This window comes from Toxotes jaculatrix, chromosome 19, assembly GCF_017976425.1.
Source record: "Toxotes jaculatrix isolate fToxJac2 chromosome 19, fToxJac2.pri, whole genome shotgun sequence".
Classification (NCBI taxonomy): domain Eukaryota; kingdom Metazoa; phylum Chordata; class Actinopteri; family Toxotidae; genus Toxotes; species Toxotes jaculatrix.
Genome location: NC_054412.1, coordinates 11,587,137 through 11,601,655, shown reverse-complemented (window position 1 = coordinate 11,601,655; position 14,519 = coordinate 11,587,137). Strand labels below are relative to the sequence as shown.

The following is a 14,519-nucleotide window of genomic DNA, read 5'->3' as shown; positions in this document are numbered from 1 at the left end:
CACAGCAAGAGCGTTTGAACAGCAAGCTTGTTCTTCTCAGTCCTTGTTGTGCCTTGTTACTTTGGGTGCTTCAATCCAGCCATGGCAGCCAGGTCCGCAAATAACAACGCCAATGTGTTTCTTTACTCGTTTCATGTGCCAGCACACTCACCAAGGTGACAACACCAAACAACGTTCCCCTGTCTGTCTCCACAAAACCAGATCAAGCCAAGTTCTCAATTCTGTTAGCGTACACCTCAGTTAACAATGCTGTTTAGTCTTACAGTTTCATCTAAGTTGTCATCTACAGGACTGCACTGTTACCTAGTTACAGTGTTACAACTAAACTTCACAGTGTGACAGAACCAAGTACTGTGGGTACTGTGTGAAACCCAAATACTGGTTCTTTTAAAGACATAGGAGAAATAGTAAGGCAATACTGAACATCTTCTGTACTTGAACGTAGGGTTCCTCATCTTTATTACATTTAAGTAAGCTGAATCACTGCAGCCCAAGCTGATTCAGCAAGTTACAATTAGAAGTTTAGTCTGAGCTCAAAAGCGTTTTGGACTGTTTGGATGGACAGTCATAACAGGTGCCAGCCACGATACTGAAAGATTTGGTCAATGATTGTTTTATACTTTTGTCTATGCCTTTACATCTTTGTCTTGCGATGATGAATGATTTGTAGTGCCAAGACATAAAATTTCTGTGTCGTTTGTCTCGTGTGAACAATACATCCTCTAGCCAAAAACAATAATGCCTGCAGTTGGAGTAAAACATGGAAGAAGTCAATGATGACAAAATGCGCAAAAATCAATTATGTTGCATTTTCTTACAATGGAATGATGAAACAGGCCCGATCACTGATTCACTTTTGAATAACCTCATTTCCTGGTTTTCCTACCACCTCCCAGCATGCCTTTAGAACTCATTGTGAGGTGACCCTCAACATTTAGCATGTAAGTGCTCTTGACTGCACAACAAACCCTCTGATTTCTGCATTAATGTGTAGCAGCAGGCCATTGTAGTGTTTGACTTGGTTTAAGTCGGTACCTTTGTGTCACGACCATCTGTTTGGCTGTTGAAGCAGTATGTTCAAATGATAAAACGGTGCATTTTCTTCTTTTAATTTTACTCCTTTGTTGGTTTTTGTTAATAACCTGGTGCTGAATAAATACATTTAAAAGGTGCTAATACTGTGGACTGCAGAGTCCACTTTTTGGCTTTCTGAGAGCATGGCCTTCTGGTTGACTGAGAGAACCTGCACCCAACAAACTTGCAGTCTCAAAATGCTCAAGAGCTAGCACCTCAAATCCACACAGTTTACAGCAGAACTCAACTCAACAATGGTGCCATTTTGATTTTCCGATCTGCACAAAAAACAACAGTTACTCTACTGTTCATATGTTTATTACACTGGTTTCAACATACAGTATGTTTTTGTTTTAGTATGATTCAATCTGCACTAGGATTTTTTTTCCTGTTTTTTTTTCTCTGAGAGAATGAAACTGGCAGATGACAAAATGCATCTTTTTGGCAAATGCACAGGAGCACAAATGTACTTCTGCTAATGGAATCAGAGTAAAAAAAGTATATAGAACGTGATTGCTGTGTTGTAAATTCCTGTCATCTATATGTCCTTAATCTGTGTGTATCTATTTTTGTTGTTATTGTAGAATTGGCTGTAATATTTTGTTAAACAATGGATTTGATATTCCAATGAAGCGACTATGGTTGTCATATTAATTGCTGCTGATTTTTGAAATTGTTATCAAAGGTGTTGGGAAATATTGCTTTGTTTATATTCAATCAATTTCTAGATTGTGTTAGCTTGTTGGTGTATTTCACAAACCTATCAGGATACTCCCTAGGCTATATGATTTTTCTGGGGTATTCCAAAAGTTGGCACAATGTCAGTAAGCAAATTTGCTACAGCCTGTAGCATCTTTATGAGAGTGTACTCATACAACCTATGTTGTGACTGAGAACATAATAGGAATGATTTCTTTGTTGTTGTTAAATATAAAATGTAAGTAAATTGTTTCATGGAATCCCCATTCTTTAAAAAAGCAAAACTGATGTCCAGTATTGTACCTACGCCCTATTTTTGGGAACAATATGAATATTATTAATAACATATGGTGCTAAAGTTCTTTTTGTATGTTTTGGTTTTTAGAAGAAAAGAGAAATATTATGCTGAAAATGTAATGTTAAGCCTTACTGTAGATTCATATATCAGACTGTTCATCCCAGAAGAGAAAAATAAATATAGTATTTGAAAGTGCAACATATCAGTACTCTATTCACATGCACCTCTCACATTTTGACAGATGAAAATGGCTGCAATATATCACCTGCACCTGCCTTTTAGACTAAACAGGTGAAAGGGTTTATTGAATGTGTCCTAATATAATGCAATGAAGTAAATCTTAAATTTAGCTTGTTAAAGCTCTGTACACTCACACAGGTGTTTTCGTTTATTCTGATTTAATATACATATATATATATATATATATATATATATATATATATATATATAATATATATATATATATACAGAGGCTACATCTGCTGAGAACTCTATTTTTATAGTATGTAATAAAAGCCAAATTATGTCCCACAGATAAGATTACCAAATGTAATACTTCATTTAATTACAGATCCTTTTCTGCCTTGTTTCATCACTGCATAGATGTCCACTTGTATCAGTATTTGCAATGGAGTCAATCCAGTGCATTGTCATAGATGAATGCAGGCCTTTAATATGACAAATTTAGACTCAGTAGTTTAGCATTTACAATAACGAAGCCCCTCACAAGTGATCTAAAGAGCCAAATCTACCATCCCCAATGCTGTGAACCACTAGCAGACACAATACCCTTCATGTGCTTTATATACATGTATATAAAAATGACCACAAACAAAGCTGACACGATAAAAGTTAAATACCACTGTAGTTAGTTAATATGTGCAGAGCTTACCTTTTTTTTGTTGGCACTCGTGCAGCCAACCTTGTGAGTGACTGGTCTCTTTCCCGCTTTCATATCCTCTTGCTGTATCTCTACATATTTCTGTCTGTCTCATATGCCTCTCTTTCTCTCTCTCTCTGTTGCTGTCTTGACTGTCCATTTTCTTGTCCTAGTAAAACAGGGATGGTAAACAGTAACATTAGATGTGAAATACCAAATATTTTAACAGCCTGTGTTGTTTTTAGACTTGAAAAACTCTTTTCAGGGCAGAAAAATTTAGACTTATCATAGCACAAAAGCACAGGTACAGCATGTAACATTTATAACATCTTACATTTAGGTGTGCAAATTCAAACTTTATGGCTAAGTGAACACTTCAACAGACAGCTATATAGAAATTTTGATATTCTGCCCCAAATCTCACCTTTTGTTTGTGACTGCATACAATTTGTAAAAAGAATGACTTTTTTTTTAAGATGATATTTTGACTTGTAATATTAGAAAAAGCACAGGTGCGCCTGTAACAACAAAACAAACAAATGCAATGAAACAAAAGGAAATTAAGTCACCTGTGCAAAGTCAACCTTTGCCTGCGTCCGTGGCAATAATTGAGGTCTGGAGTGAGTCTCTGTCACTGAATAAACTGACTTCATTATTCTATTTAACAACTTTAAGTCACAGTACTTCAGGCTGGTTTCCCTAATCCTTAGGCGGCGTTATTATCATACTACACCGCAGCAGCTGTTTTGGTTTGTTCAAAGCAAAGCATGCTGGACCACAGTTCAACGCCCAAAATGGCGGCACGATTGAAAAGTTTTGCTTGTTTTGTCCGAGTTTGTCTTCTTTACAGACCATTTCTTTAATTGTTTTAACAGCACTAAAGCATATAATTTTCACATTGGTGGCGCGCCTGCATTTTTTCTAATGATTGAGGAGTAAGGCAAACACCACCATGGTGTTTTGCTATCAGCTCAAATTCGGGCATCACTTTACCAATGCTAGGCTAGGCTAAGCTAGGCTAGCAAGCTATCTACTGTCAGATGAGTGTTGGTGAAAAGCTTTCGGTAGTTATGTCTTGCCTCACCTGGACTTCCAAGCTGAGCTGAATATGACGAAGAGGACCTTTACATAGAAATGGAGGATGATGTGAAAAAAGTGAAAAAGGTAAGTCTGGTATTTGACTTAATCAAAGTTGGCTGTCTAGCCTGCTAACTTACTAGCTAGTCAGACCAGGTTAGCTTAGCTGTTAGATGGCTAAGTTTAATCAAACATCAAGTAACGTCCAGCGTCAGCTCGCTGACCAGCGGAAAGGGGCAACGCACTCACAATAACACACTGACATATTTACTGTTTTTCCATAAACCAGCGTTACTTAAAATGGGTAGTGTTTAACTTACCGCATGAACGTTAAATAAAGGTAAAGCGCAACAGACTGAGCCCAAAAGAACGAGTGAAGTGTTTTACGTTAAGTTCAAAACGTTACTGCCTCAGTTCATGATTACCACGAGCTTCAGGGTGTTTTAATATTTTTCACATTTCTGTAACATCAACTTCAATCCTCTTCTTTCGTCTGGTCTGTAGTTCATTAAAGTGTGTTTAGATGTAGTGGGTGTTGGTTGTGGTAAATCTGCTTCAAAGGAAATCATCGATCGTTGTTTTATGTATTAGGCCAGAGTGTTATTTTTATCGGTGAGGGTGATGTTATTCACAAAAAGGTAGCAAAGGCAGAGCCAGCTTTCCCAGAGTAATAACTACTTGTCATGCGCAGGCGTGGTTCATGGGAGACTTGGGTGCTCAACATCAGCTGTCAAAGGCAGCGGTTATCAGTGTCAGTCATGCTAAAGGGAACCAGCACTTCTTGGCTGAGCTAACCATCCAACCCTTCTCACACATATGGTCCAGGTACATACACATACTACCTAATGATCCTGCTCGATTTGAAGACAGACCTTTATGTTCAGACACGTAGCTGACATTTCTTTTGGAGACATGCCTTTATCTTTTTCTCCTGTTGTGCCAAAGGGAGATTTTCCCTCAGTTCTTCTGACACAGGAGGAAACTGAAGGGTAGGACCTACCAAATCCAGGCAGGACATTTCATGACAAGCCCGCAGCCTGAGCAGCACAATGAGAAGTAAAGTGTCTGAGCTAAACACCTTTGTTATGATTGTGCTTCTCATGCCATCCTTTTTCTATTACAAAAACACTACTGATACTTCCTATCTAATTTTCCTCATGATTTTCAGGGAAATTTGCTCGGAAATGAAGTTACAGCCAAGTGTTAAGAAGGTTTGTTGTGGCAAGGAAATGTTTTTTCCAGCAGTGTCAACTGATCCAAAGTGTGCTCTTATCTTAGCTTCAAAGTTTCCACTCAAAATATCTTTTCAATAATGATAGACTGCCTAGTTGTGGCAGCAAATAAAAAACTAATTACCAACAATACATTTAAACAGAAGGCTTTTAGGAAATGACAATCATTTCCTTTCCATTTTTAAGTGTTGATGTCACCGGGGTGTTAACTTTTAGGTACCGGTGTCATCATTACAGTTCTTGTTTGTGCCACTTGGTGGTGATAGTGAATAGCATTTGGCCCCAGTGTATTTTTATATTCACTGGAGTATTATATGATCACACAGGTTCATGTGAAAGTGCAGACCCTTTCACATATATGATGGATAATATGATGGAATGTTACTTTGACTTTGGTAACTGAATTATATGAACTCATTTATAAAGGCTTCCTATTTGTCAGGAAATTAGAGCAACGATATCTGGAGAAGTTCAGGAAATTTACAGCCGAAATACCTTACAAGAATGTAGCACAGTGAAGGGTGTCGGCACTCACTCATACATTACTTTCAGCCCAGCTGGTGTGGTGTGAATGTCTTACAAACACTGACAAATAAAAAAAAGTGAAGAGCAGCTATACATAAGAGAGGCGCTGCAATTTAGCTCTTAAAAAGCAGGAAGAGATCATAACATTTTACTTTAGGACCACTATGGAAAACTTAGTCATAGTTTTTTGGCTTAGGGCAATAAAAGCAGGTGCTTGTATTTTCCTTGTCTGAGCACACTGACCTCTTTTACATTCGATCCAAGTTTTCCTGCATTGCTCTTAAGTGTGAGGAAGTTTAAAAGTCCATCTACACTTGTTATCACCCTGGTCATCGCAACACAAAGAAGCAAGATAGTGTCCTCACTTATGTTTCTTTGTAAACATACTTTCACCATAAAAGACACTTGTTCATCTTGAGGCCATTCACAGGGGTTAGCTATGGTAGCTGTTGTCTCACATTTCACAAGGAAAAGCCATAAAATGTTAATGCATTTGTCTTCAGGAGATACGTACTGTTAAATAATGCACTGGTCATAGAGGTTGTGTTGTTCTATGAGGTCTAAAGTCTGTGATCAAGTGTCAGCACATCAGGCAGGAACCAAATTATGGGTACCATGGAACAGTCAAACAAATACTAAAAAAAGATGTTTGAAAAAGGGAACTAAATCTTCAAGGGCTACATGAGGTTGCCTGCACTCGGCACATTAAGGTTCGGCACATTAAGTCTGCGTTGTGAAGAACATTGCAAATGTGACATTTGTGGTTAGCACAGTAGAAAGTAGAGTCTGTTGTTTTTCTGTTGTGTAGCAGTAATGTCTATTGACCTTGAGTTGCAGAGTCCTGAATGAGGGATGCAAGCAAGCAATCATCACATCCCAATAAAATCTGAAGGTGTGGAATAAACACAACGAACTTCACACTCTTTTGTCTGTCTTTCACATCTGTGAGGCAGTTTTCGAAACAAGAATAGTGTGGTGCAGTCTTTAAGCGTTTCAACATTCAAAGCGTGTATAAGCGTGTCATCACAGGAAGTTGTGGCCAGTCCCCTTCCTGTTCTTGTGCCTGAGTATAGAGACTGAGACACTTCCCTTCCTTGGTGGGGGGTCACACCCCTCTCATACACGCTCAGGCAGCATTTGATCCTGTGTGTCTCTGACCATTTGGCAGCTACAACTGTGTGTGAGCGGAGGCAACAGGTAACTAGTGTAGACAGCGAGAGCTTTTGTAGCATCCGTGGCCAGGGTGTGTGCTTGCTGTTGAATAGGCAACTCTCGAAGCGTGTGAGTTCATGGAGCACGAGGTAGGCTTTTTAAAATGCTTTGAATCTAGAAACATGCTCTGAAATGTTTTTTTTTTTTACTGTGCATAGGATGAGTACGCTTACCTGAGCTCTTAAATAAAGCTACAGTGGCGACATTGAGCAAGTTGATATAAGAGCTAAATAATGTGGTGTTTTTCTACTGGTTTATAGGCAAGCAAAGCAAAGTAAATACAAAAACATGCCTGAAAAAAAGTTAAGTATATTTTTCTCTTGTAACGCATCTGCGGCAGTTGCTTGTTGATGGTTTGAGGTTGATGTTCATGAGTGCCAAAATGTGGCCACCTCCCAATTATTGCAAAATACACAGTTTCCTTTTGCACTTGCTATTGTTGACATTTGAGCAGCACATATTGAGTAGCACATTTGCACTCTCAAAGAAGCCATCTGCTGCGACCAGCAGTCTTAGGAAGTAGGGTCAGCAAAAATTTGGGCATGCAGGTACCACAGTTAGCAGAAGTTTGATATACTCTTGAGGTTATTTTTGGGGACATTTGATTTGTAGCTGTGTTGGAAATGCTTCACTGTGTTGCCAACCCATTTTAAAGTATAGCATGCTTTAGTATATCCATATGACCTGAGTCTTGCGTTTTGGAAGGCGATTTGATAACAAAAACACACACTGCTGTAGGTGTGTTAGCACACAGACTACAGTCTTGTAATTTCTCTTAATTTTCTTTGTCTTTATTCACTAGCCGGGTATCGTGTCTCCATTCAAGCGAGTCTTCCTGAAAGGAGAGAAGGGAAGGGACAAGAAGGCCCAAGAGAAGGCCACGGAGCGCAGGGCACTCCACACCTTCTCACTCTCTCAGCCTGACCACCGCATCGACCCTGACATCCTGCTTAACGACTACATTGAGAAGGAAGTTAAAGTGAGTGTGAGAAATGAGCAGAGATAAAAAAACAAAACCTCCTCCCATCTATTAAAAATATTGTGGTGGGAGGAATTTTGAGGGTTTTTCTTTTAGCTGGAGTTTTTGTTAAACACTATTTATAAATATGTTTTGTCTTTTTCAGTACTTGGGGCAGCTGACATCAGTCCCAGGATACTTGAACCCATCAAGCCGCACTGAAGTGCTGCAGCTCATTGACAATGCAAGGGTAAGCATCTGTGTAAGGGGATTCAGCCTGATCCTGTTTGTGGGTTTCTCTCTTAGTTCCTGTTCTAAAACTAGTTTACCTTACTGAGATAATTAACAATAAAGGAAATTCCTTTAATACTTATAGGTCTGTTTAGACAGATATGGCATTTATAATGTTGTATCATAACAGGGATAATTACACACATGGTTTGTCTCTGTGATTGTCAGAAGTCGCATCAGTTGGCAGGCCAGCTGACATCAGAGCAGGATGCAGTGGTGAGCTTGTCAGCGTACAACATAAAGCTTGTATGGCGTGATGGAGAGGACATTATTCTGAGAGTGCCCATCCATGATATTGCTGCTGTCTCCTATATCAGGGATGACTCATTGCATCTTGTCGTGATCAAAACAGGTAAAAAAAAAACATACTGGTTCCAGCATGATTTGACATATTAAAATGAGGCTGTAAAATTTGTCAGACTCTTGAAAGTTGAAAGACTACTGAAACATAAGAAGTGTGAAGTGGTGTAGGCTCTTGTTTGAGCAGGAGCTACAACAGTGATCATCTTGACTGGAGTTACTTGTAGCCCTGTTGTAACACACTTTTTAAATTAGTAGTCAGTGTTGTCAGATCCCTCTGGTTCTTTGTTTGATAATGTTCTTTTTTAATTGCCCAAAGACAAATGAATGTGGTGTAGTAGTGCTTACTGTGTTGGCAACAATTCAACACGTGAAGAATGAGATTTACCTGTATGTATTTTTCTTGTGTTTTTCAGCCCAGGATTCAGGAGGTTCTCCCTGTCCCAGCTCATGTCCCGATCTCAACAAATCTCAGACCCTGAGCTCCTTATCTGAAAGTGGAGCTGTTCTTGTGGAAGTCTGCTGTCTGCTTGTGCTGGCCGTTGATAATAAGGTAATATTGTGCATGCTAATAATAAGGGAGGAGCTAAATAGCAGTCTGCAAGGTTCATCTCTTTTGTTAAGCTAGGTTACACAGGTGAGAACAATGCTTTTTGAACCAAGGTGCACACCAAATTAATTTACAGAAATGTGAATTTAAATCTAGCTCCAACCACCAGTGCTGTTTAAGTGTCAGAATGTAACCTGAATCAACCATGGAAATTAACCTCAAGAATGCTGTTTTATGGTACAGTGAAATTGATATTCTTCTAATATCCAAAAATTACTAATGTTTGGAAAGCCCAGATTAATAAAATGACCGAACAGGAAACCACAGTCTGGACTGATTTTGTTTGTTCATGTGACTAGAAATGGTAATTACAGAAAAAATAATACATTTCTGCAAATCATGATGGCAATAAAAGATTGAAAGATTTTTTTTTTCCCCTTGTATTTCAGGCAGCGGCAGAGGAGTTGTGTCTTTTGCTCAGCCAAGTTTTTCAGATTGTTTACACAGAATCAACCATCGACTTCTTGGACAGAGCCATATTTGATGGAGCGACTACACCTACAAGACACCTCTCTCTATACAGCGGTAAGGAAAGGAACAGATCAGTTCTCTAGACAAAATCAAACTGTCTGAAACTGCACACAAACAAATTTCAGATATTTTTTCACAAGCATTGGCAACATTAGCAAGCAGAAGAAATCTTTCTTGTAATATTTGAGTTGTTCTAATAGTTAAGTACTGTAGCTCTCAAATCAGTAAACCGACTTTGGAATTTTGCCCTCTTCCCAATCTTTTATCTTTATTTAACTTATTCCACATGTGAACCTGTAAATATGTATCTTCCTTCATTTTGCAGATGATTCTTCAAGCAAAGTTGATGTTAAAGAGCCTTTTGAAGCAGAAGGCAACACATTGTAAGTTCTAGGATTTCTGTTTTGTGCCCACGTTAGGTACAGTGGTCAAGAAAGATTTTGATACGCATTCTGAAAGTGGTTTACTTTTGCTTGTCACTTACAAGGGATTCATCCCTCTCTCAGTCCTTTCCAGGTCTCTGTGGAGGCAGAAGGAAACTCTCCAACAGCTTCTACCCCAGCATCCCCTCAGACGAAGACGGCAAGTGAAGGAGAGCTCAGCACCACTGCTGCAGAACTGCTGCAGGACTACATGACCACAGTATAATGATTCACTTCTCTATCTTTCTCCCCTCCTGTTTTTGAGAACAAGATATTTCTTCAGAGCTTTATTGATTCTTGTTTAAATTTGTCTCGTGTTTTTTTTCCCCTCCCCTCACAGCTGCGGACAAAACTATCATCGCAGGAGATCCAGCAGTTTGCTACCCTGCTCCATGAATACCGTAACGGTGCATCCATCCATGAGTTCTGTATAAACCTGCGACAACTCTACGGGGACAGCAGGAAGTTCCTACTACTTGGTACAACCACTCTTAACCATGCGTCAGAGAGGTCTTGCTCAATGACCACCAGTTGTCACTGGAAATCCTTTTCATTTTCCCTGTATAAACTTTGTTTCCTGTCCACTGTATTGAACTGGTCTAAACTTTCTTCATCATCTGTCATTTTCACACTGCTGTTTTCAGTGCCAGTTTTATTGTTCAATCACAGAGCAGTGTATTGACTAAAACTAACCAGTGTCAAAATGCATTATGTACTGTTGTGGTCATATTATGAGTGGATGGTGGAAAATAGTGAAGCATACATGGTGGCCATTAAAGCCACACCTCACAATCACTTCCAATTTTCGCAGTAGCTACAGTTTCAGACCCACTTTCATGTCTCCACATGAAAACGTCAGACATCCCTGCTTCTGGTTCCTCAGTAATGTTCACCTACCCACTTGTTATATCACAATAAAAGTAATGAAAATATATTTGCTGTAAAATATGTGCTATAAAGGAGGTTGCCACAGTCCATTATCATATGTATTAAATTTCAAAACTTGTGTCCGGGACCTGTGTCCTGGTTACCAATGTTTACATGAGTGTTTACAGCTTTTTTCTTTGCCCCCCTGCAGGCCTGCGTCCCTTCATACCAGAGAAGGACAGTCAGCACTTTGAGAATTTCCTGGAGACCATTGGTGTCAAAGATGGCCGAGGAATCATCACAGACAGCTTTGGCCGCTATCGACGTACAGCCAGCTCCGCCTCCGATTCCACCACCAACGGCAACGGAGCAGCGGGAGGAAGCGGCGACAGCGCGGCCTCAGATGAGGGCCAGGAGGCCTCTGAGGGTGACGAATGGGACCGAATGATCACCGACATCAGTAATGACATTGAAGCTCTCGGCTGCAGTATGGACCAGGACGGAGTGACACCCTGACATGGTGAACAAAGGTATAACTGCAAAAGCTGAGGACATGAACTGACAGCCACTCCTCAAATGAACAGTAGGCATGAGCTGAATGGATCAGGTGAAGGTGGTCCTTAGCACTGACCTAAGATTTCGTTACTTGTATTTTCCTCTAATTGTCAAGAGGACGTCCCATAGTCTCTACACACTCTACGAGGAAAGTCTAATTTTATTACCACAGAAAGATGAAGTCAACAAATGCACTTATGCAGACCCTGTAGATGACATGCAGGTAGTTGGCTATTTTTCCATTTCAGAGGAATTCATAGCTTCTGACATGTTTTTAAAGTTTCTTTGATTTTTGTACTCATTTATTGGCAGTATCTGCCACTGCTGTCGGCAATGTAGCTAAAATCTCCAGAGTCTTTGAGAATGTTTCCGGTTTGAATACCCTCGTAGACTCCGGAGAATGCTTCGGAGGACTGTGTACATGTTTTAGAAGGTTAAGACTGAAGCTGTACTGATTTGTGCTTTTGTATTACTATGGGTCAGTCAGCTTCATCCACCGGAAGAGCTTTGGTTTTCTTCAGTTATTTCACATTTGTGCATTTGCTGTGAGAGTGTAACATTTTGCTATATATATATATATAATTTTGTTTTTCAGTAAGATTTGTGTACCACTTTGTTTTACACTATCATTTGTTGTAAGTGTTTACTCATTTATATAATTTTGCCTTATCCAAACTGACCAAGGAAATGCTGTAAAAACAAAAATTCTCATTCAGTTCACGTGATTGAGTGGGGACTGTATTTGACAAAGCCAGTTAGTTGATGGCTGATGTAACTTTATGATTTTAGATATTTGTTTTTCACATGCAGGTCATCTTGTTGTGTCTTGTGACATTACATCTATCTGTCATTGTGCCTTTACACTGCAGTACTGGTGCCAACTGTCTGTCATATACAGACAGGTCAGTATGAACTGTACCTACAGTTGATGAGCAAATCATAGTTATTAAATAACAGCTACTTTACACTCTTTGGCCGTTGGTATTGTAAGATTACAAAAAATAATCATGCCTAATGAAAGTACGTGGTTATTATCCTTTACACCTGTCAGCTGAATTATCACTAGTCTGAAGTAAAACTAACATTTAATTTGACTTTCATACAGCAAAACTGACACAAGGTGAAGATTTTATAATCTTGACCATGATCCTCTCTGACTGATCATTTGCTTGGATGCACCTAAGCTGCTGTGGAACTTCAGTCTGAGTTTCATCAAAGCAGTCACGATGGATGTTGCTGAATAGCCTCAAACTTGGGGATTAGGTTTGTGAGTCTGAGGGACAAGAAACTGGCAGGACAGCTGGAGTCGAGCACATTCCATTCTGTGAAGCCACTCACTGAGCTTTTAAACCATTTCCTTCATAGATCTCCCATATCATGATTCCGCACCTCAGTAAATTTTAAAGTACCAAACAAATTGGAATCAAAAGATGATTGCCCATTGTCTGGGCCGTTTCATGTTTGTTGTGGGATTGAAGCAGGGGTATGGGAGGGCATGTGCAGACTGGAACACTACACCTGGGGCTCAAATAGCCTCTCTGGCTTGAGACACTGTCTGCCTTGAACAAAAGGATAAGATAATCAAGAGGCCTATGATCTCACTGTCCAAATACAGATTCTTTCTCATCACGCTAACAAGACTATTCACGTTAAGTGGCACCCATTCGCGACAATGATGCTACATTGTTTGGGTACAGAAGCAGAGGAAATGATTGTTTTTGACATGCTCTCGGTGTAATTGAACTGTGTGTGTTTTCTCACAGTACTTGGAGTCGTAATTGGCCTCCTGTAAATTGTCATCTTAATCCAATTTTAGACTGAACAGAATGACTCATTACACCGCCTCATTCAAAGCACATAATTATTAAATAGATCAGTTGTTTTAATTAAGTCATTAAAAGATTCCATGCTGTGTTATAATGAGGTTGCCAATTATCTTTACAGCGACTGGAACCCCTGCAGTGCCTCTATAGTGACTCTTACAGAAGCTTTCCTCATGAAGAAGAATCAGATGGGTGCATTTCTTTACTTGTTTCAGATAGAAGATCATTGTAGTCAAGGATGAAAATTGGCTTTTGCTGTAATGGTAAGTGGATTAAATGTCTCTGACTATGGACAGGCAACTTCAAATGGATAAAACAGACAATGATTCAAGAAAAGCTTATAATGTAGTTCAGTTCTTAATGAATTTTACTTCAATTAGGTTTTGGTAGAGTTTCATAGGAACAAAGGCTAAGTCGAAACATTCTGCAATTACTTCCCTTGGCTTTATGTTAGTCGATATTGTGAAGTTTTGGTTGACCATGCGCCATAGATCAGTATTTACAAGATGAACAGTGGATGGTATGACTACTTGTATGTCAAAGGAGGAGTCACTTGTAGTGATGAACTCACTGAGAATCATCACCTGACTCAGTTCTCCTCAGAGCTTCTTCAGGGTCTTTCAGCTCACTGTTTTAGTTTTACTGCCTGCAGCTGTACTGTTTCGTTCATTGCTCCAATTAATATATTTTCTGTCCACAGCAAGCAACTGTTTTATTATTATTATTTATTCAACAGGTGGCTGGAAATATAATTTATAATTAACACTAATGTTGCTGATTGCTGTTTATCTGTCCAATGCACTAATAGTTAACTGTTTGCTAACAAGCTCGTCATATCCAAAATCAAAAGAAATCTAAGTAAGGGAGCTTTTCCCCAAATTAATGTTCCAAATAATGGTCTGAAAGCTATCTTTAGCTCCTAGACATATTTAATATGTGTCCAGGAGCTGGTCCAAGTGTTCCTCTGACCTTATAAATCTATTTTCCAATAACCACCAGAATTGGTGTTCTCAACACTTCAGGGGTTTAATTGCGTGGTCAAGTTTAAAGCCTCATGAGTGTGCAATGCGCCTTGTTCTTCCAACAAAAACATTGCTTGTTAAATGTTTTCCAGTAAATCACTAATGGCGGTCAAGTGAAGTTCTAGCTTTGCAAAGTTTAAGAAATGAGAGAATAGGAAATTTTGTCATCACACAACCCAAATCAGCATCCAAACATGGTGAGT

General features: G+C 39.3%; 1 protein-coding gene across 2 annotated transcripts; it reads left to right on the top strand.

Moving 5' to 3' along the window:
* The first annotated feature begins 3,737 nt into the window (after positions 1-3,737).
* Positions 3,738-13,360, top strand: ccm2 (CCM2 scaffold protein). Of its 2 annotated transcripts, none has more exons than XM_041064965.1 (10): positions 3,738-4,115; positions 7,800-7,976; positions 8,122-8,205; positions 8,415-8,598; positions 8,963-9,099; positions 9,546-9,681; positions 9,953-10,010; positions 10,134-10,269; positions 10,390-10,528; positions 11,128-13,360. In XM_041064965.1, the coding sequence occupies exons 1-10, from the start codon at positions 4,086-4,088 to the stop codon at positions 11,430-11,432; spliced, it is 1,386 nt and encodes a 461-aa protein (XP_040920899.1). In that variant the 5' UTR covers positions 3,738-4,085; the 3' UTR covers positions 11,433-13,360. The 2 variants fall into 2 exon arrangements, with proteins under 2 accessions (XP_040920899.1, XP_040920900.1); XM_041064966.1 differs by lacking the exon at positions 3,738-4,115 and adding an exon at positions 6,905-7,086.
* The last annotated feature ends 1,159 nt before the right edge of the window (positions 13,361-14,519 follow it).

Excerpts from the sequence above, each read along its gene's own strand:
- ccm2 (XM_041064965.1), top strand. The coding sequence starts at position 4,086 with ATGGAGGATGATGTGAAAAAAGTGAAAAAG. Across the intron at positions 8,206-8,414 it reads AGCTCATTGACAATGCAAGG|AAGTCGCATCAGTTGGCAGG; the intron begins GTAAGCATCTGT and ends TGTGATTGTCAG. Across the intron at positions 10,011-10,133 it reads GAAGCAGAAGGCAACACATT|TCCTTTCCAGGTCTCTGTGG; the intron begins GTAAGTTCTAGG and ends TCCCTCTCTCAG.